Here is a 19,799-nt window from a genome sequence, read left to right as displayed (position 1 = left end):
ACTCAGTTTCCTGATCTGTGAAATGGGTGTGATATCAGCTCAAGTGGTGGCAAGCATCACATAATCGAGCAGAAGTGGGCTGGCCCTTGTGGGTGTTCAACAACGTTGTACATCTCATCTCTCATCTCTCTTCGAGAGCTTATGGCTCCTCTTACAAGTTTCCCAAATGAGCAGAAAATGGGAACTCTCAGCAAAGACTCAGAGAACCCAGAATAATACCATCCTTTTTTTTTTTTTTTTTTTGATTTATGGAGAAGGGAGGTTGGTTAGTTATATACACACTCAAGTGTGCAATGACTAGTTAATAAAATTTAAAAGAGAGATTATGACTCATCATTGAAGCTCTGAATGCCTGTCATTTTTATTCAAATTATGCTTCCTGAAAACTAATGCAGTATAGAAGTTATAGAAATTTATATTCCCTATTCCCTTAAAGAGACAAAGTTTTCGCATAATAATTGGTCATTATATTTTCAGAGGCACGTAAATCACCAGCAGCAACGCTTCTGTAAGCAAATGTACACACAGACCAGTATATACTCTATTAAGAGAAGAAAGTATTTTGAGGTACGGTGTAGTTTTTGGACGCTCATATTTGTGTCTCACTTTACCTTGGTTCAAAGGAATGAACAATTAAAAGAGACTAAGAATTGATTCATTCCTTCATTCGACAAACATTCAATTTTAATTTTGTCTCCTGTATTCTAAGCAGTGGGAACCTCATGAATAAAACAAACAGTCCTTGTCCCCATGAAGAGTACGTTCTTGTAGGATGATAGGCTATAACCAAATAACCAAATACATTTATATTATAATGTCAGTAGTGAAAGGATATGAAGAAGTAATAAGACAGGGTAATGTGACACTGAGTGTTGGCGGGTGGCGGGAGTCACCTCTTACTGCCTCACCAGCCTTCGGCCACTGAAAGGCCGTGCTGTGGGCCAGAAAGCTTACAGGAACCACCAATTCCAATTTTACTTCTTTTCTGTCTTTTAAAATCAATTTTCCCACCTAGTCTTATATTTTAATTCTTTGATAATAAATAGCTTATATGAAAGGGTAAGCACACATACACAACTAGGAACATTTCTTTTCAAATTACTGGCCAGACTGTCCAGTTCAGCTCATGCTTGCTTATGACCGCATAATGATGCATCCTGGGAATTATGATCAATAATACACACACACTGAAGTGTGACAGTTTCCATTAAAAATCATCACGGATGCTGATTACCTTACTTAAGCAAGTGTATTAATAACTAATACAATTCTGTTCTACCAGATTTTCCCCCCTGCTTAAGTGGCAAACTAATAACATGGCAAAATTAGGCCAGAACTTAGACATCAAGAATACCCTTTCCTTGGTCCTTATCACCTCTTAAAAATAGAGACACTAAACTATTCCCCTCAATACTACCAACCTGGAAATCCAGGTACTAGATGAACAGATCTCTCTCTTCTCCCTCCTCCTTATCCTATTTCACAGCCAGGGTGTTGGGCTGAATCTCTGAGGTCTCCTCCAGTTCTTATTCTCTGTGAATTCCCACTTAAACTTTCCTTCCTTCAGGCAAGAATGCCCACCTTCAGAGACAGCCAGAAGCCTGCCATTTTCTTCAAGTCTTCATGGAATGTATACATAGGCTAAGCCTTGGGCTTTTTCATTCTAGATGAATGGCTACCAGAAAAAGATCAAAGATGCTACTGAAAAAATGATGGCTCTTGTTGCTGAGCTGTCCATGAAGCAAGCTATGACCATTGAACTCCAAAAAGAAGTCAAGGAGAAAGAAGATTTCATCCTCACTTGCAACTCCAGGATGGAAAAGGGTCTGCCTCTCAATAAAGAGGTTGAGAGAGAATGGTTGAAAGTACTTCGAGATGAAGAAATGTATGCCTTGGCCATCGCTGAAAAGTCTCGGGTAAGCTATGGCTTCTACGTTGCATTTGTAAAATGTGCCGGGAAGGGCTGCTGCAGGGGTTGTCAATCCTCCCAAAATATATGAAAGTGTTCTACTCTACCACACACATAGGCCCAGCAAGTCATTAGAAATAAGTTTTGCTTTTTTAAGATATTATGTAGGCAAGCAAAGTACAACAGTCCAAAGGGTCAGAACATTCCCTGGAGAACACTGGGCGGGCATCAAGTCCCACCCCACAGTGTTCTATCCTGGGCTGGTATGGTGAAGACCAGGACCTCCCATTGGCATGGCAATGGCCAGGCTGGCACTGGTTTTATCCTAGGTCTCTAATCTCTGTCTTTGCACCCTGGCTCAGACCATACCTTACTCTTCAATGTCCATCTGCTGTGGCCACAGCACATTGTGAGGCCTCAAGCGTATCATGGTTGTCACAGGCTTCGCAGACTCTGCACCTGGTGCAGAAGCTACGATTAGGCTTCAGTACCACCCTTCTCCCACCAAAGACCTAAGTCTGTCACTGACCACCTACACACTGGGGGCTCAGTTCTTATTCCTACTCCCATGACCTTTCAATAATCTTAGAGTGGAATTAGGCATCTCTTTCTGAGGAGACTACATCCTGGGGGCCTATAACTCACTCTCAGACTACAGAGCAGACATCCCCAGAAGATCACCATTCCCTCCCTAACCCAAGAAAAAGGTGCATTCCAAACACATACTATGAATTCCTGAAAACAGGGTCTGATTTGTCATTCGCACGCTGCCTGGGATTATATTCTTGAGGGCATTCAGACTTTACCTGTGGTGTCCCAGCTGTCATTTACCTGTCTCCATTTTTTCCAATTCTTTTTAATGCTATAAGAGATTCCTCTGTTTTCCAGAAACACAGGCAGAATCTTGAGGCTCAAAGCAAGCTGCTGACCGCTTCTCTCCACTGGTTCTACTTTACTCCTTATCTCCTCCTTTGTACCATTTGCTCACCAGTGACCTACCAAAGGAAATAGATTATCCTGCCTTTGTCACAAACATGGAAATAATTAGTGTTTAATGAAAGATACTGAGTTCGGAATGTAGCAAATTTAGGTCCCACCAACCAGTTTATGGCAAACCCTAAACCCCCGGAGCAGAGTGATGCTTGAGCAACATGGGTCATTCCAATGAGACGAAATGTGTGTGTAGGTGTGCGTGTCTGGTGACGCACCCTCACACCCTCTTGTCCCTTTGGGGAATATCGGCCAGCAAGCATAGCCGAAGGCTGCTCAGACCCGGCTGTGTCTGATGGGCCCTGAGGACGAAGCGACTTTACCTGTGTTTTCAAAAACTGAAAAGGATAAATCATTCTTTGCAGGAGTTCTTGGAAGCAGAAACTCGCCAGCTGCCCAGTGGTGTTTACACAACTGCGGATCAGCGTCCAAATGCCTACATCCCAGAGGCAGAGTCCACTCTTCCTCTGCCAAAACCGTACGGTGCTTTGGCTCCTTTTAAGCCCAGTGAACCTGGGGCCAGTATGAGGCACATAAAGAAACCTGTTATAAAGCCAATTGAAATCTGAACATGTGAACCAACCCAGGCTCCTCAAGGAGGCGCTTCAACCAGGCTTCTTCACATCCACAGCTGGAAAACGTCAGCGTAATGGCTCTAAATTACAGAGTATCTACAACATATGCTTCCTTCCTATCACACTCACCAATTTTTCTTTTTCACTTTATCTCTTGATTACATTTCAGAAATATATAGTAGACTGGGTGCTATAAAAATGCAATAAAAATAAATACCTTTTCAGCGAAGTACAGAAGTTGGCAGAGTGGTCTTTGTTTATTAAAGAAAGAAAAGCAGATCCTGTTCAATGTACTCACTTTTAAGAAAAAGAAAGAATGGTTGAAAAGAAAAATAGCCCAAGTACTGCAGGGGCATAACTCACTTTGTTAAATAAATAGTTGCACTGCAAGTTGATGTCAGTAAATCTAAATTGAGTGAAAAGCAGTAGGGAAGCTTGTCTTTTTTAAAGTGATGTTATAGTGATTCTTTTTACAAATAAAGAATCCTTTGGGGCAAAAACAATTATGCCCTAATTTATCTTTCTTATAAATCTAGATTTTTCCACCATGTTATATGCAAATACACTTGTGATTACTTTGTCCTGATACCAGATTTTTCAAAATTTCAATGAAGATATTTATAATTTTGCATGTGAAAGAGAAAATGAGGTCAGTTCCACTGATTTCATTACTCTAATATTACTGTATTTCACCCAAGTATATTTTGCTAATTCTGTTTACTTTCTCACATAAAAATATAAAAGTAGATTTGAAACCGGTGATTTTACATTCATTAACATGCTCCAACTAGTATTATTTCATATTGTTATCAGTTATGAATTTCATTTCACGACTCTGGGAGTGAGAAATATCACATTCATTTATTTTGCTAAATCAAACAAAATCTGTTCCAAGCCCCCACCCTGACACAGAATGGAGGGAAATTGAATCTCATTCTCCGTCTAGGAGTCCTGAATCTAACCTGACTGCTTTGTGAAGTCATTAAAAAGCAATTCCTTGAGAGAGCCTATAACAAGTAACGCTGTGTAAGCTGTGTGCTTAATGCAAAGAAATACTACAAACTTACACACAGTTGCTGTGTTGTAGGATCAGTAATTAGGGATTCAAAAAATAAACACATAGGAAGTTTAAACCGATAGGAAGGAAAAATAATTTTTAAAAATTACCAAGGTTTGGATGCTTAAATATTACAACGTGTGCTACTGGTCCAGAGGGTGACATGCCACTGTGCACTGGAATGGCCAGGGATCACAGTCAGATGGAACTTTTTATCTGGCCCTTAAGCATAAATAAGATTTTAGTAAGTGAAGGGGATTCCAGGAGGGGGAAGTCGCCTGAGCAAGACTTGGAAGTAAGAAAACAAAAGTTCTGTTCAAGGCCCAGTGAGCGAGGCTGGTTGGAACAGAACGTTCGTACTGGGGAAGTGTATAAGGCCAGAATTTGGGAGATCTGGAATGTCAAAGAGTTTGGATTTTATCCTGTAATAAATGGCAAGCCACTGAAGGATTATGAGCAGAGGGGTGACAGGATCAAAGTAGTGTTTATCTCAAATATGCATCAGATGAATGAGACTTCAGAAAGCAGCAGAAACAACCCGGGTGTGAAGAGGAAAGCGTAGGGGAATGAAAAATAATGACCTTATCAAGAGGAAAAACCAGCACCGCCTTGCTGATATGGCTCCAAGACTTTGAGCTTCAGTGACCATGAAATATTTGACCTAAATGGGAATTTCTGTAGGAGAGGATAATTTTTAGAATGATGATTTTAGAGAAGCTGAATTATTATACTGGCTAGTGATATTTGTAATCTTTAAAATTTCACAAGTTCAATGAGGGAAACGGTGTGAAGAGAGGAAAGCAAAGGGTTTTGGGCTTACCCCAGGAATCAACTGTGTTTATGGTCAGAACGTCACTGTAGAAGAGAGAGGGGAAAAAAAAAGAAAAGTGGGAGAACTCGTTAGGTGTCATGTGGGTCTTTGGGGGAACATGTTCATGGAGTCATGATTCTTGGTGGGAACAAAGGAGTTAGGCTAAAACTTTCAGTGTTTTTTTAAATGACAACATATTACTAAATCAAACTTTTATAAATATAAAAATAAGTTTATAATATTAAATACAGTTCCATCTGAACGTTCACGAAGACAAATCCTACTCTATGTATGTATAAATTGTTGTATTTTGCAAATTATTCCCTACTAGAGTTAGCAGATTTGACTTAGTCCAAATTCAGTTTTTTTAAGAGTATCTAATTTCCAAAATAGAGTTTTTCTACAACTTGTAATTTTTCTGCTTGTCATATGCTATTTTCAGTGACACAGCCAATTTTTGATTTTCTAAGCACTGTTCCTACATTTTTAAAGTATGTATTTTTTCAGAGTATAATAGAAACTAGCTTTTGGCCTATGAGAGCGCTAGGAAGATCAGCCACTAGGAAGAGCATCACTTAGGCCACTTCATGCCCCCTTGGACTGGCTGCCATTTCTCTACACTTGACTGTCCAATTCTGTCTGAACAAAGTACTAAACTGAAATTCAGATGGCTCAACAATGTATTCTGATTTTGGTTACCAGTTTAAAATATAGCTAAAGAATTCTCAACGGAAGTAGAGCTAACGAGCAAGAGAAAAATACTGGAAGCTGATATAACTGCATTTTCCCTTTTATAAGCCTAAAAGCATCGTGGTGTGTTTCAGAGCTGCTTCCTCTACAAATTTTGCGTCCACGTTGTCACGTCCTTCAAAAGCATACAGAGCTGAAAGGAAAGAGAGAGAGAGAAGAGTTACTATGAAGCCACAGAACATTTATAATATTGTTCCCATACTTCATTGAAATCATAATTATTTTATATTTTAGTAAAACACATTATTCTGAGAATGTGTTGTTAAAATTTATTAAACCTCAGCACCAAGAAAGGCCATTCACACCAACCAAATGCGTTTTTAACCTCTTAATTCCTTCTAAAACCTGAAAGGTGGTTATTCCTTTGGTAATTTAGGTAGTAAATTGTGTATTGCTAATTAAAACCTATTGCAAGAAGATCCTACTTATAATTAAGGGATATTTTGGCAAGAAAAAGGTACACAGAAGCACATAGAGACTGACTGATGTGTCAGGGGAAAAACAGGAAAATCCTGAGAGCAGAGGAGTGACTTACCTGGATTGGAGGACTCAATATCTGTCAGTATTTCAATGAAGTAGTTCAGAGGCAGAAATTCTACACTGAATGATGACTTGTCCATCATAGAACTCCGGGGCTAAAAGGGAAACGGCTGTGGTATCAGCTGATTCTCCACAACAAGTACAAACTTAAAGTGGTGAGAACTACAACTGCTGTCCATATGGATATGTTAAAATGGGCAAAGAGGTTCCAAAATCATTTAGCGGGGCCTCTGCTCCACACAGACTCACCTGTTTGTTATAGTTCTGAAGCAGTTGCTTTACATGGTTCCGGGAAATAATGTTAGAACTCACAGGATGATCCCAAAGTCGACAGATCTTCTGACCTGTAAGCTATTTTTGCAAATTGAAAAATATGTAAAGGAGGATTTTTAGGGCAGTGAAAATACTCTGTATGATACTACAGTGTTAGATATATCTCTTTATATATTTGTCCAAACTCACAGAATGAACGACACCGAGAGTGAACCCTAATGCTAACTATGGACTTTGGTGATTGTGATGTGCAGTGTAGGTTCATCCACTGTAACAGATGGACCCATTCTGCTGAGGGATGCTGATAATTGGGGAGACTGTGTGTATGTGGAGGAAGGGAGTGTATAGGAAACCTCTGTACCTTCCACACTAAAAAATTTAAGTCAATGATAAAAATAAAAAGATGGAAAAATACAGAGAGGAGAATATAGCTCACAGCATTAAGTAAATTTATCTTATATCAATTCATAATTTTTTAAAATGTATTCCAGCTAGTGAGTCTAAAAGACAGACTCTTTATGGTTAATGACCTTGGAGAAAGGCCATTTCCTATGAGGTATGCTTCTGAATTTTGAATAAATACTCCCTTAAATGCAACTCTGAGGAAAGCATTTTGTGTACTGAGGCTGCCAAAGTCTTCTTCTGAAATGGAGTTCATCTGTTATTCTTCAAAACTGAGTATCTGCATGCCAACCCTACGTGATATTTTGATATGAAGCTACAGGTTATAGGCATGTACTCTGCCAGTGTCTCGCCCAGAAAATTTTAATTCCCTAAGGGTATAAGGCAAAAAAAAATCAAATTTAGAGACCAAACTAAATGTTCAGAGATATTCCCCAGAGAGATCTAGCCATGGAAAATATGCTTTGTTTTCTATTCTTGCCTCTGCCTCAGTAAGCCTGTGAGGGCGAGAAGGTGTTATAAAGCAAGACGATTAGGTCCAGGAAGGCATCAGACATCCCTTTGTGGGAGGATCGTGCCAGAGATATAAGTGCTCAACGTATGTAAATGGCACAGAGCTGGCCAAGGCTCTCATGGCCGGGAAGTCCGCAGAGTCAGAGGCTCTGAAGACCTTGCCGTGGAATGTCTGAATTTCACAGCATTTCTGACTCAGAGAGCTACTATACCCCACAAAAACAAGGAGTGCCTGCATAACCCTCTCCCTCATGTTTCTCATTTTTCCTTCAACCGGGAATGTTTTCCTGCCGTGGTGCAAACAACAGTGAGAGGAAACGCAGTTCCAGAACCTTCTGACCTCACCTGTATTTCAATTTCTTATCAGTTTAAATGCCAAAAGCACATGTTTCCCCTCTGCCTCCCCTCAGACTCACAGACGTACATATTACTGTGGTTTCCTCAGAGGAGAAAACGGCTAAATGTTCTAGGTGGGCCTGTGCCAAAGCAGCACGCGCGCAGCCAGGGGAGCAAGCACTCGGTAGGCCCAGTGCGAGCAGCGGACAGACGGGTAGGGACGGACAGGATTTCTTGGAAAGGGCCGAAGGGTGAGGCAATTCAATTGACTTCGGCCCAAAGCAAGTAACTGCTCTTCCTGCAAGAAGAAATCGAAGGAGGGGTACATGCCAAGGCTTAGAAAACAGAATATACTTCAGGATTACCGGAGGCAGCCGCACAATAATGCTGAACTTCACTTTTTCATTTTTCTCTGTATTGTCCAGATCTACAAGAAAGTCAGAAGTTGGCAAACAAAATAAAACAAAACAAAAAGAAAAAACCCAGTAATCTCCATTTTAATACCTGAGCAAGCTAATACTTCAGAGCTTCATCCTGGTAATGCATGTCCCAACCTTGTTTTTCAAGCCAAGTCTAACAACACTATGAAAATATTAGTTTGTGTCTCTCTGAATAAAAAAGGGATTTTTTTAACATCTTTATTGGAGCATCATTGCTTTACAATGGTGTGTTAGTTTCTGCTTTATAACAAAGTGAATCAGCTATACGTATACATATATCCCCATATCCCCTCCCTCTTGCATCTCCCTCCCACCCTCCCTATCCCACCCCTCTAGGTGGTCACAGAGCACCGAGCTGACCTCCCTGTGCTATGCGGCTGCTTCCCACTAGCTATCTGTTTGACATTTGGTAGTGTGTATATGTTCATGCCACTCTCTCACTTCGTCCCAGCTTACCCTTCCCCCTCCCTGTGTCCTCAAGTCCATTCTCTAGTAGGTCTGCGTCTTTATTCCCGTCCTGCCCGTATGTTCTTCAGAACCTTTTTCTTTTTTTTTTTTAGATTCCATATATATGTGCTAGCATATGGTATTTGTTTTTCTCTTTCTGACTTACTTCACTCTGTATGACAGACTCTAGGTCCATCCACCTCACTACAAATAACTCAATTTCGTTTCTTTTTAAGACCGAGTAATATTCCATTGTGTATATGTGCCACATCTTCTTGGTCCATTCATCTGTTGATGGACACCTTGGTTGTTTCCATGCCCCGGCTATTGTAAATAGAGCTGCAATGAACACTGTGGTACATGACTAAAAAGGGATTTCTTAATGAAGCTGCTGCTCTATATCAGGGAACAGCGTTCTGTAACAGGCTGCCAGTCACAGAGCAATTTTGCTGACTGACTTAAAACATACAGCACCTTGAGGAATGGCAAATACTTCAATATATATTAACAAAACTCATCTATAAAATACCACAGTTGAATAATTTAACCAAGAGTCATTACACTACAGACCTTATTTCAAGTTCAAATTCTCATAGGCACTACACCTCTCATTATTTTTCCTTGCATTTCAAGTCTAATTTTGAGAGGACGGAGTTAATCAGCTGAAAGTAAGCCATTGCATGACATTTTTCTTGAGAAATAAGCCTTCAGTCTCCTATTCTCAAGTGCCCTCATGTGCAGAAAAGGAGTCTAATAGTTGTGTACGGATTGAGAAGCCCTTTGGGGTCTCTTGAAGGGCAAAGGCACAGTGGTCCAAAGGATGGTTACGGGAAATGAGGTGTGCTCAGCAGGCCCAGCTGCGTAATTGTGGAACCCACGCAAAACGAAAATGAGGAGCCCCTCTTCAACTACTAAGAATGTCAAGATTGAATACAGAACATTAAACCCTGCATGGGGCCCTTCTGAGTGCAGCAGGGCCCCGTGTGACCACAGGTCACACACCCACAAAGGCAGCCCGGGTGGTGCTGGGGCTGGAACAAGGCAAACTCAGAGCCCCTTACCTTTCACGAGCCTTGTGACAGCTGTTTCTGTGAGAAGCAACACTCCGTTATCAATGTAATGCAGCAGATTATGCAAAGGCAGACAGTGGACACCAAGGATCGTGTGCAGAGTGTGAAAACCTAGGATGAGAGACCCGGGACGGTAGAGACGGTCAGCCATCATCTCCGGCCTCCCAGAGGAAATGACTCTGGTGATGGCAATAAAGCACTCAGCTCACCACTTGGCAGCTAGAGTCAAATAAATGCTCCTTGAAGACAAGGTCCAAGGTTCCTTCCTTCTGTATTATCACAACTAAGTATTGTGCTGGGTATATAGTAAGTTCCCAATAAGCACGTATTCCCTCCACCTTGTATGCCTTCCTAGGCAAAAAGAGAAAAACAGTGCAAGGTCTGCTCAATGAAAATGGTTTTACAGTTTAAAAGGTTTATAATTCTATGGTAAAATCGCAAAATAGAAAAATTAACAGTAGAGCTTCAAACTCCACATGCCCAGGCTAAAGCCTGATGGACAGGGACCATTTCGCTGCAGGAGAAAATATCTGGACCAGAAGGGGACTGATTAGTTTAGATGACTAATCTCTGGGTATGCCCTAGAGAAAGGCTTTTGGGGTCTACTTGGACTAAATCATATAAAAGAAGAACTAAAATGATATTGCCAGATAGCAAATCTCTAGGAATTCAGTAGAAAGGCACTCTCAAGGCCTTGGGCAGGGCCAAGTCTAAGTCTCACGGGCAGGGCTACCCAAACTCTCACAGAGCTAGACCTCTAAGTCCACTATTCACACTAACCGACACAAACAACATCCACACACAAACAACATCAGACCGGGAGAGAATCAGAAAAACCCTCTTGGAAAAGATGGCATGTGAGAGGCACTTTGAAGGGTTAATGCCATCCCTGAGAGTGGAAATGACGTGAGAGAACATACAGGCTGGGAAAGCAGCAGAAGTCAGGTTTGACCTGAGTAGACAGAGGCCGGAATCACGCTGTGCTGCTTACTAGACGTAGGTAATTAAGCCTTTCCAGCCTCTGTTTCTTCATCCCTAAAGTGGAATCACCAGTACCTTTCCTGCAGGGCTGCTTTGAGAGCTACGGCTAGGTCTGTGAAGAGTCTGGCACGTGGTATAACAACATGACTAACACCAGACAGGTACTGAGGCCTTTCATTTACGCACAGGCTCACTTGATCCTCATATAACACCATGAGGTGGGAACTACCTGATCCCCACTTTATAAATGGGGAAACCAAGACTCACAGGAGCTAAGAAACCTGCCCGGGAAATAGTAAGTGGCTGAGTTAACATTTGAATGCAGGCTGTGGGATTTTAGCCTAGCTTTTTAACCACGACGTTATCCTGCCTCAAGAACTGGTGTTAATGGAACAACACGAAGAAAGGCCCAAAGGTGAGAAAGCATGGGGCACATTTAGGAAAGAGTAAATGACCCAGTTGGGTTGGCACAGGCGTGCAAGAGGAATGGTGGAAGGTGAGACTGGAAAGGTTAATCTATTCAACAAAACCCCTTCGGCACGCCGAAGGCAAGGAGCTGGGTGTGCAGTGATGAGAAGAACAAGCCTGACTGCTGCTCCCATCCACCCTCCAGTCTGATAGGGAGACTGACAATCAATTAATCACAAAATGAATATTCATTATTTAAAATATGACCAGTTCTATGAAGGAAAAGTACAGGGTGCTCTTAATATATGTGTCACAGGGTTGAATGCTGAATGACAGCAAGGAATTGATTATTTAGTAAACTCTGGAGAGGCAGGATTGTTTTTGAAAGCTTTTGAGCAGGAAAGCTTTTGAGCAGGATTGTTAGAGGATTTGAGTTTTACTTTTGGAATATTAACGTGGCAACAGGTAAAGAATGGACCGGAGTGACAGCTTGCTACCGGAGGAATAAAGATCTGTTGGGAAGTGACTGCGTGAACCTGTCCAAGAGGGAGCGAGGGCACTGAGAGTGAGAGGGAAGGAAGGGATCATAGGATCACGGCGACGTGTACTGGCTTGGAAACTGATTGGATGTGGATGGGGAATGACGAAGACTCGTTGCCTGGCCTTAGAGGCTTACATGACAGAGACATGATGGCCAAAGAGAGCTGGGACTTGGATTCAGAGACGTCATGGAGCTTTCTCTCTCTGAGCATATGAAACATGAGCAGTGGGAGACTTGAGTCCCATGTCCTGGCAACACTGAGGGTCAGATAAAGTTCAGACTCTGCCCTCAAGCAGATGTTAATGGGCTGACAATGGGATGAGTCTACTAACTGCTCTGATTCCAAAAAAAAAAAATAGTGATTTTACTAGCTAATTAACAACATGAGATTTTTCAAATGGATTTGGACAGTCTTCTCAAGATTAAAAAAGTTATAAAATTATTTCTGAGGAAGAGTTTATAGAAGGTTATTGATCCTACAGATTTTCTCCATTCAAAATTCCTCTCTAGGGGCTTCGCCGGTGGCGCAGTGTTTGAGAGTCCGCCTGTCGATGCAGGGGACACGGGTTCGTGCCCCGGTCCGGGAAGATCCCACATGCCGCAGAGTGGCTGGGCCCATGAGCCATGGCCACTGAGCCTGCGCGTCCGGAGCCTGTGCTCTGCAATGGGAGAGGCCACAACAGTGAGAGGCCCGCGTACCGCAAAAAAAAAAAAAAAAAAAAAAAAATCCCTCTCTAGCTCTGTGTCCATGTCCTAGAGATCCCTGATGACCCTTTATCCTCCATTCCCAGGGCACAGTCCCAAATTCAACAGCCCATTCCTGGCCTCCTCTCAGCATGTCAGCTCTAAGCAACAGAGCAAACTGGCTAGAAGTAGGCATCGGTACCGAAAGAGAGACCTTTTCCAGCCAGCTCTAGTCCTCACCCTCCAGGGCTCCTGGCCTTCTCCAGGCAGCAAAGAGAACACAGGTCCCTTTTAAACGGTAAATGCTCCAGCTCTAAACTATGACTTCTCTTCCGTGGTCCTCATTCCCTTTTTTCTTTAAGTAACTCCGGTTACAAGTTTCTGACACTTGGAACTCAAACAGTTCTCACTAGTCCACGGGGCCTGGAAAGCGAGCACATTTACATACATACACACAAAAATACCTGCATTTACACACACATGCCCCACCCCCCAACATGATCCAGTGTCACTTCATATTAGGGAAACAAACATTTCTGAGAAAAGGAGAAAGAGAAACTGCTCTTTCTTACTTGACCCATGGACACCAGCCATTAAGCTCTTACTCATAATAATTTTCAATCACTATGGGTAAAATTGTTCTGTGTTTTCCATCCTTATCCATCCCTGTGTAGAAATGCAATGTTCTGTAGAAAGTGGATTTTTATGATCTCCCAGATATAATATTGTCCCCAGTGAGTCAGTGTCATTTACTTATAAAAGGAGCTTGGAGATCCATGGTGAACAAATCTGAAACTGTCGACCCATTTCTCTACCAGGTCTTTTGTGTTAATGACAAACAATTAAGAATTTAAGCTAGAAAGCCATATATAATTTTCATGAAATCCCTTCACTCTTTCTACAGGGCACCTCACAATTCATATTCCATTTAAAGCCATCCATTCTCCTCATGAGTGGTCACTTTCAGATCCCTACAAAGTCACAAGAAACTCCTTTTGTGCCTCCACTACAAGCAGATCTTATAAGATAAGGCATATGGATAGAGAAAGTGTGACAGATTCCAGACTGTACCAGATATATCACAAATGCAGAGAAGTTGAGATGTGCTGTGGGGATTTTCCAGGCCCATAGACAGCCAATGTTTCAATATCAACTATTTCAGCTGGAATATAAAATTCAAGAGGCAGCACAGAATAGGAGATAGAAGCATAGATTTTAGGGCCAGACTCCCTGGATTTGAGCACTGGCTCTGTTGCCTAATAGCTATGTGACTGTAGGCAAGTTACTTAACTTTTCTGTGCCTCAATTTCACCATCTATAAGGTGGGAATAATATTAAGTGGAACCATTTGAAAGTGCCATCTTTGTTGGTCAAAAACTGGTTGGATATTAACAATTTAATATGGTTCAATTTAAGCTCTTATCACTTAGCATCATTATAAAAATTAAATTTATGTAAAGTACTTACAATAGTACCTAGCACAAAATGGGGACCATATACATGTTGCCTTAAAATGAATGAACAAAGGAACAAATTAATGACGGATGGATGGATAGATGTATATGAATGAATTAAATAAAATTGGCTAGTATATATTATATAGCGATAGCTATCATAAAGCTTAAAACTCATCAGAACTTACACATAACAAGCATAAGGCAGGTCGTTTATAGCAAACAGGAGCTTGTTTCTTATAATGAATATTGATTTATATGCACATTTTCCCAACTAGACTTTTGTTAATTTTTGGAATTGCTCTAATTTCTAGCCCAGTACCTGGCATGAAATTGCTCAACAAATGTTTGTTGACTGAATGAACAAATCACCAATTAAATGAATGACTGCAGACACATGCGCCAAAGGCGTTTTTGAAGCCTGATTTGGTCCTTTTTCAAAATCCTAAGGGAAATTTTTAGCTTCCAAGGAACATATAAGAATCAACTCAATTTCTGACACCCAGCCAGACCTACTTCCTTCTGAGTGTTAACTTTCCTGATCAGATAAACTAGGCCTGGAGACATCAGAGAAAGATCTCCCTGAATCAGCTCCACTGGTTTTTGAACCAGAAAGTTGCATGGGGACCAGCCTTGGCTCCTAAAATTGGTGACAAGCTACTGTATAGTTTAATAATCAGAGGAGATCTGGTCGGCAGAGACCAACCTCAGGCCCATCTGTCACAGTGACACCAGACACACCATTTCGCAGACATAGGAGGCCTCATTCTTTTTTTTTTTTTTTTTTTGCTGTATGCGGGCCTCTCACTGCTGTGGTCTCTCCCATTGTGGAGCACAGGCTCCGGATGCGCAGGCTCAGCGGCCATTGCTCATGGGCCTAGCCGCTCTGCGGCATGTGGGATCTTCCTGGACCGGGGCACGAACCCATGTCCCCTGCATCGGCAGGCGGACTCTCAACCACTGCACCACCAGGGAAGCCCGGAGGCCTCATTCTTAAACTCATAATGCACCAAAGTCCAGAGACTATGTGAAGAAGAAAGAACAAGTTTATTACAACAAAACCCAAAAAAGCCAAGACTTACCAGGAGGCAGAGGTAAAAACAAACTGTTAGTAGCTTCCAAAATCCTGGTCATGATGTGAAAGACCGCAAATTCAGCAGCACTCGCCCGTCTATTGCTGGTCAAAGAACAAAGCAGCACGTCAGCCAAGCAGCTCATCTCCAAAACCCCATTTGCATGTAAGCAGTAGCTCTGAGTGCCACATCCTGGTGGAATTCATGCTAATTGTGAAAGGCTATGCCCCATAGAAAGGTTCATAGATGTGACGATGACCAGCGGCCTAATGCCTAGAATCTAACCAGACGGTAGGCACAGAAATGATAAACTGCATTAACTTAAATTCCCCTTCTTGGCAGTACTGAGCTCACGTGCCCCTCCCTCCTCATCAGCCAGATGCCAAGGAAAGAGGACAGGTGAAGTAACAGGGGCATAACTTTAAATGTTGAGTTCAGAACTAAGATGGATGGTGTAAGGGGCTGGTGAGAGTTACTTTCAACTGGTAAGTCTCAAAAAGGCTTTGCTACAACAGGCAGCAATCAGAGTTGTTTTACCTCTTTGTACACCATGATAAAATAGAGCAAGAAATACTTGCGTACAAGTGGAGAACCCAGGGATGAAGATTATGTTTCCTCCAACTGGCTTCCAGTATTTGGCAAATGAGATCCAGCTAGAGGGTAAAGACAGTCTGTTAACCTCTGTTCATACCCTTTCCCCTACAAGCTATCCTTCCATAGCTCTGACAGGCATGTTCGGGCAGCTGGCATTCAGGCTGTGCCCGGACACAGAACCAGCCTTTCTGAGGTCAATTCTCAAGCACTGGAATCCCAAATGGAAAGACTGAAAATGTGCAGCCGCCGTCTAACAGAGCACCTTCTGTCACTGCAGGCAGTGCCCCAGCTGAGCTTCCCCACCGCTAATCGGCCCCATCGCTCACAAACACAGGCCCTCAATCACAGGCCCTTATCCATCAGTGAAGGTCAAGTGCAACAGAGTTCGCCCTAGGCCTGTTATGTGGCAAGGGTGACATAGCTGACAGCTGACAGAGGAAAGGCGGTTCTGAAGAGAATGGAGGTCCTGAGCATGTGCTGTGGAGCAAAACTAGTTCCACTTCCAGGTTCTACATTTCACTCGTTTGCCAGCAACAGGGCAATCTCCGAGGAGCTGTTATCAGGACCACAAATCCATGCATTGCACGTGTAGGCAAAGGACAGGGGGCAAAATTAGGAAGAGTTTCCATATGAGCACAGACAGACACTATTTATTCTCAATGATATAGATTCTCAGTTTCTCTTTGGCTGAACTCAGGTAAGATAACAAATAAGCACTATAATCAGGTTTTGCAGCAACCTCCTCGGATTTATTTTCTAAAGGCTGTCCAGCCACTCTCCTGGGAGGGGACTGGGAGACTCAGCTGTTTGCTGCTGGGCAGAGTGAGCAGCTTTGGCATCAATCAGTGACTGCTGAGTTGGAAAGACAGGGGCAACGAGTTTTCTGAGACCTCATCTCTACCATTTCTGGCCCTATTGGTTCTAGGAGCTGTTAGCACACACTAGTGTTATGGGGATTCTTTGACGCGATTAACTATAGGGAAGAATGATGCTTGAAGAAAAACCTTAACATTCTGGAAGATGAAATTTAAAGTCAACAGAAAGAAAGATGGTAGGTGATGTGTTAAATAACTGTGTGTTATGAAAGGACAAAGAAAGTAAGTTAGCATCAACATGGGGAAGATCAGTAACACATTCATAAAGTGAACCCCTTGGTGTTGTTCAACTGCAAAGAACTATTATTTAAGAAAGTCTCAGTGCCCTGCTTGTAAACATTAGTATACGCAAATACCAGCCTGTCCTCCTATACTAAAACTCCGAAGTCAAACCTTACCATAGAAATTCAAATGTGTGATTTAAAACCAGATACTAATGACTGCAATGAAGGCAGAAAACTGTTTTTAAAAAATATTCCGCAACTTTATTCCGACTAATTAACTATGAACCGTCTCTATGGCCATATGACCAACAAAGGATTTGAGTGAGTTACTTCCATGCATGCACTTTACTATAGAAATAAATCAATGGGTGGCACTTGGGAGCATTTCGGGGAGTTGTTTTAATTCAACAAACACTCATTAAGCAAGTGCTATCCAAGAGCTCACGCTCCATTCACAGAGCCATTCTGCCACTACCCAGTTTTCCAAAATAGAAGATTTCTTTCTGTATTTCTTTTTCGTTTGTTTGTTTTTATTGTTTTTTAATTTGTTTTAACTGAAGTAGAGTTGATTTACAATGCTGTGCCAATCTTTGCTGTACAGCAAAGTGACAGTTCTACACACATAGACACTCTTCTTTTAATATTCTTTTCCATTATTGAATAGAGTTCCCTGTAAGGCAGAAAACTTTAAAAGTTAAACATGAAATGAAATCAGGGCCATATCTAATAAATTTAACTAATCTTCCAGAATTCAATGCAAAAATATTTGTTCACATTTACATGCTGGTCCTATGCAAACCTGGAGAAATGGAGTGTTGCAGTGCTCTTTCTCTTTCTGTATATTTAAATACTTTAAAATTTTTATCCATCTTATTATTTCCAGGTTCTAAGTAGGGTGAGGCCTCAACTCCATATGCGTTTTGAAAGACTCAAGACAGCCTCAAATTTCAATCCAGCTGCATCACTTCTATTTACACATGGATCACACAACTTCAATGAGTGGCTACCAGGTAAATGGGATGCCAATCTCATCAGCAGACTCTGGAACGTGGTAAGTATTTATACAACTGGGCTGGAATCTCACCTAATTGGGCTGTTGGAGCTAAGTAAGAATTGAAGTTCAAGTTCTCTCGTGTTTGCAGAAACCTCCATGTACAGAAATCACTACCTATGGTTTAATAAGGAGCTGGAAGATGACAAGATGACATGAACATTCGGCAACCACTGCTGAATTCATCACTGTTCCAGGCTTCCATGAGCATGTAACCACTACTGCCGGGGAGTGCAATAAGCCACTTCCAGAGTCACATTCTCTTTGTTTTTTGGTTCTTTTCCCCCTTTCTTCAATCTACAGCACCACATATACAGGTTTGAGGATGGGAGAGCTCCAAAAAACCTAATATGAAAAACCTATTGAACCACATACTGGGAACTATACACCCAGAGACCAAGCGGTTGGGGGGGGGGGTGGGTCGGGTAGAGAAGATAAAGCAAAACCAACCAGTTTTGAAACATAGTCCAGAACCATCTGTTCAATTTTCTTCTTTTCCACACCCTGTAGATGTCTCAAAAGATGGTCTTTTAGCTCAGACACCATCTGAAAACAGAATATAGATTAGATAAGTCACAACCTACCCAGTCACACCTGCAACTGGTTTGAATTCTATTCATTTATTAACACTTCCTATCAATATGAAAGATATTGGACCTGAAGATCCCACTAGCAGAAATGCATAACCCACAATGTTCCTTAATGGGCATAAATCAGGGGGCACCACCATTTTCCTCGAGAGGAATGACTTATGATTCACCCAAAGTCCAGTCAACAGCTGAGAGCCAGGCTCCCAGCCCTGTTGAGAATTCTCCAAAGAAGCCAGTGGAAGTCACTAGCTTAGCAGTCAAAGGCTTTGGGATCTACCAAAGGATTGAAGTCTACTGCGCCTGGCTCTGGAGAGCTAACAGGAACAACTCTAAACGTGGAATGACTGTGCTAATGGGGGTGGCGGGAAGGGACAGGTTTTGGGTGTTTGCAAGGACAGAGGATGGAGTAAAAGGAAATGCACCAGGTACTTCTCTCTGTGCGATGGTTAAGACATTCCATGCAGCTCCCTGACATGTAAAGGTATGGATATATTTAGCCTAGTGCCTCCAAATGGGCTTGTTTCTATAGCCACACTCTTCTAACCATCCCTGGGGCTCCCCAATCAGTGTGGCATTCCCAGCCCTCCCACTTTTTGCTTTTCTCTCCCTTTCTTCCTTTTTTTCTCGCTTTTGCCTAAATGGCCTGCTCAGCTCCAAACCCTCTTGGCTAGAGAAATCTTTGCATCAATAAACACCATGGGAATTGTATAACTGACAACACAAGTATATATATCTTCTATTTCAGCAGATTTACATTTACGACAGACACGCTGGGTAAACCTTAGCCCGTGGCATCCTGGGCCAAGACAGAGTGGTATATTATTTCAATTCAGTCTCCGGCATGTGCTAATTGATTAGGCTTTAAAAAAAATTATTTTTTTCTGTGTAAGTTATAATGCATATTTTTGTGCATTTCAATTTTTCTATAATAAGCGTAAAGATGAAAATTTAAATTGCTCATAATCCTACCATCTACATTAACATTTTGGTTTTTTTATTTTCCTTTTTTCCAGTGTGCACACTCATTCTAATATTTTACAATCTGCTTTTTCTCACATGATAATTTATGTCATATTCTTTATCACACTAGTTGTAATGGCTGCACAGTGTCCAATTTTATGAAAATACTATAATTGAATTATTTATTCCCTTCTTATACATATGCGATATTTCCTTTACTATTGTTACAAATACCACCAAAAAATCCTTAC

General features: G+C 41.7%; 3 protein-coding genes across 10 annotated transcripts in view; 1 reads left to right on the top strand and 2 right to left on the bottom strand.

Moving 5' to 3' along the window:
* The window catches only part of FGL2 (fibrinogen like 2), an 85,764-nt gene extending 82,498 nt beyond the window's left edge, over nt 1–3,266 (bottom strand). For 2 of the 3 annotated variants that reach the window (XM_032642707.1, XM_032642708.1), the window contains exons 1-2: nt 2,741–3,266; nt 2,279–2,368 (exon numbers count right to left, since the gene is read on the bottom strand). The gene's annotated coding sequence lies outside the window, so the exon portion shown is untranslated. The remainder of the gene's footprint in view (nt 1–2,278; nt 2,369–2,740) is intronic. The other variant, XM_032642710.1, reaches the window with a different exon arrangement.
* The window catches only part of CCDC146 (coiled-coil domain containing 146), a 60,825-nt gene extending 56,662 nt beyond the window's left edge, over nt 1–4,163 (top strand). The window contains exons 17-18 of the mRNA XM_032642716.1: nt 1,668–1,916; nt 3,265–4,163. Coding sequence (XP_032498607.1) covers nt 1,668–1,916; nt 3,265–3,468 — 453 coding nt within the window. The 3' untranslated portion in view covers nt 3,469–4,163. The remainder of the gene's footprint in view (nt 1–1,667; nt 1,917–3,264) is intronic.
* Nucleotides 4,164–4,316: 153 nt separating this feature from the next.
* The window catches only part of GSAP (gamma-secretase activating protein), an 89,451-nt gene continuing 73,968 nt past the window's right edge, over nt 4,317–19,799 (bottom strand). Inside the window, exons 24-32 of one of the 6 annotated variants that reach the window (XR_004351387.1) lie at nt 18,449–18,544; nt 15,837–15,907; nt 15,264–15,358; nt 10,105–10,224; nt 8,522–8,583; nt 6,882–6,983; nt 6,628–6,727; nt 5,352–6,225; nt 4,317–5,206 (exon numbers count right to left, since the gene is read on the bottom strand). Coding sequence is in view for 3 of the 6 variants with exons in the window: in XM_032642704.1 (XP_032498595.1) it covers nt 6,134–6,225; nt 6,628–6,727; nt 6,882–6,983; nt 8,522–8,583; nt 10,105–10,224; nt 15,264–15,358; nt 15,837–15,907; nt 18,449–18,544 (738 nt within the window). In the remaining 3 variants the exon portion in view is untranslated. Of the gene's footprint in view, nt 6,226–6,627; nt 6,728–6,881; nt 6,984–8,521; nt 8,584–10,104; nt 10,225–10,322; nt 10,465–12,743; nt 14,944–15,167; nt 15,359–15,836; nt 15,908–18,448; nt 18,545–19,799 lie in introns of those variants that run through there. The other 5 variants (XM_032642704.1, XM_032642705.1, XR_004351388.1 and 2 more) reach the window with 5 other exon arrangements.

This window comes from Phocoena sinus, chromosome 9 (genome assembly GCF_008692025.1).
Source record: "Phocoena sinus isolate mPhoSin1 chromosome 9, mPhoSin1.pri, whole genome shotgun sequence".
Lineage (NCBI taxonomy): Eukaryota > Metazoa > Chordata > Mammalia > Artiodactyla > Phocoenidae > Phocoena > Phocoena sinus.
Note: the sequence above shows the minus strand (reverse complement) of the source record. Positions and strands in the feature narration are given on the sequence as shown.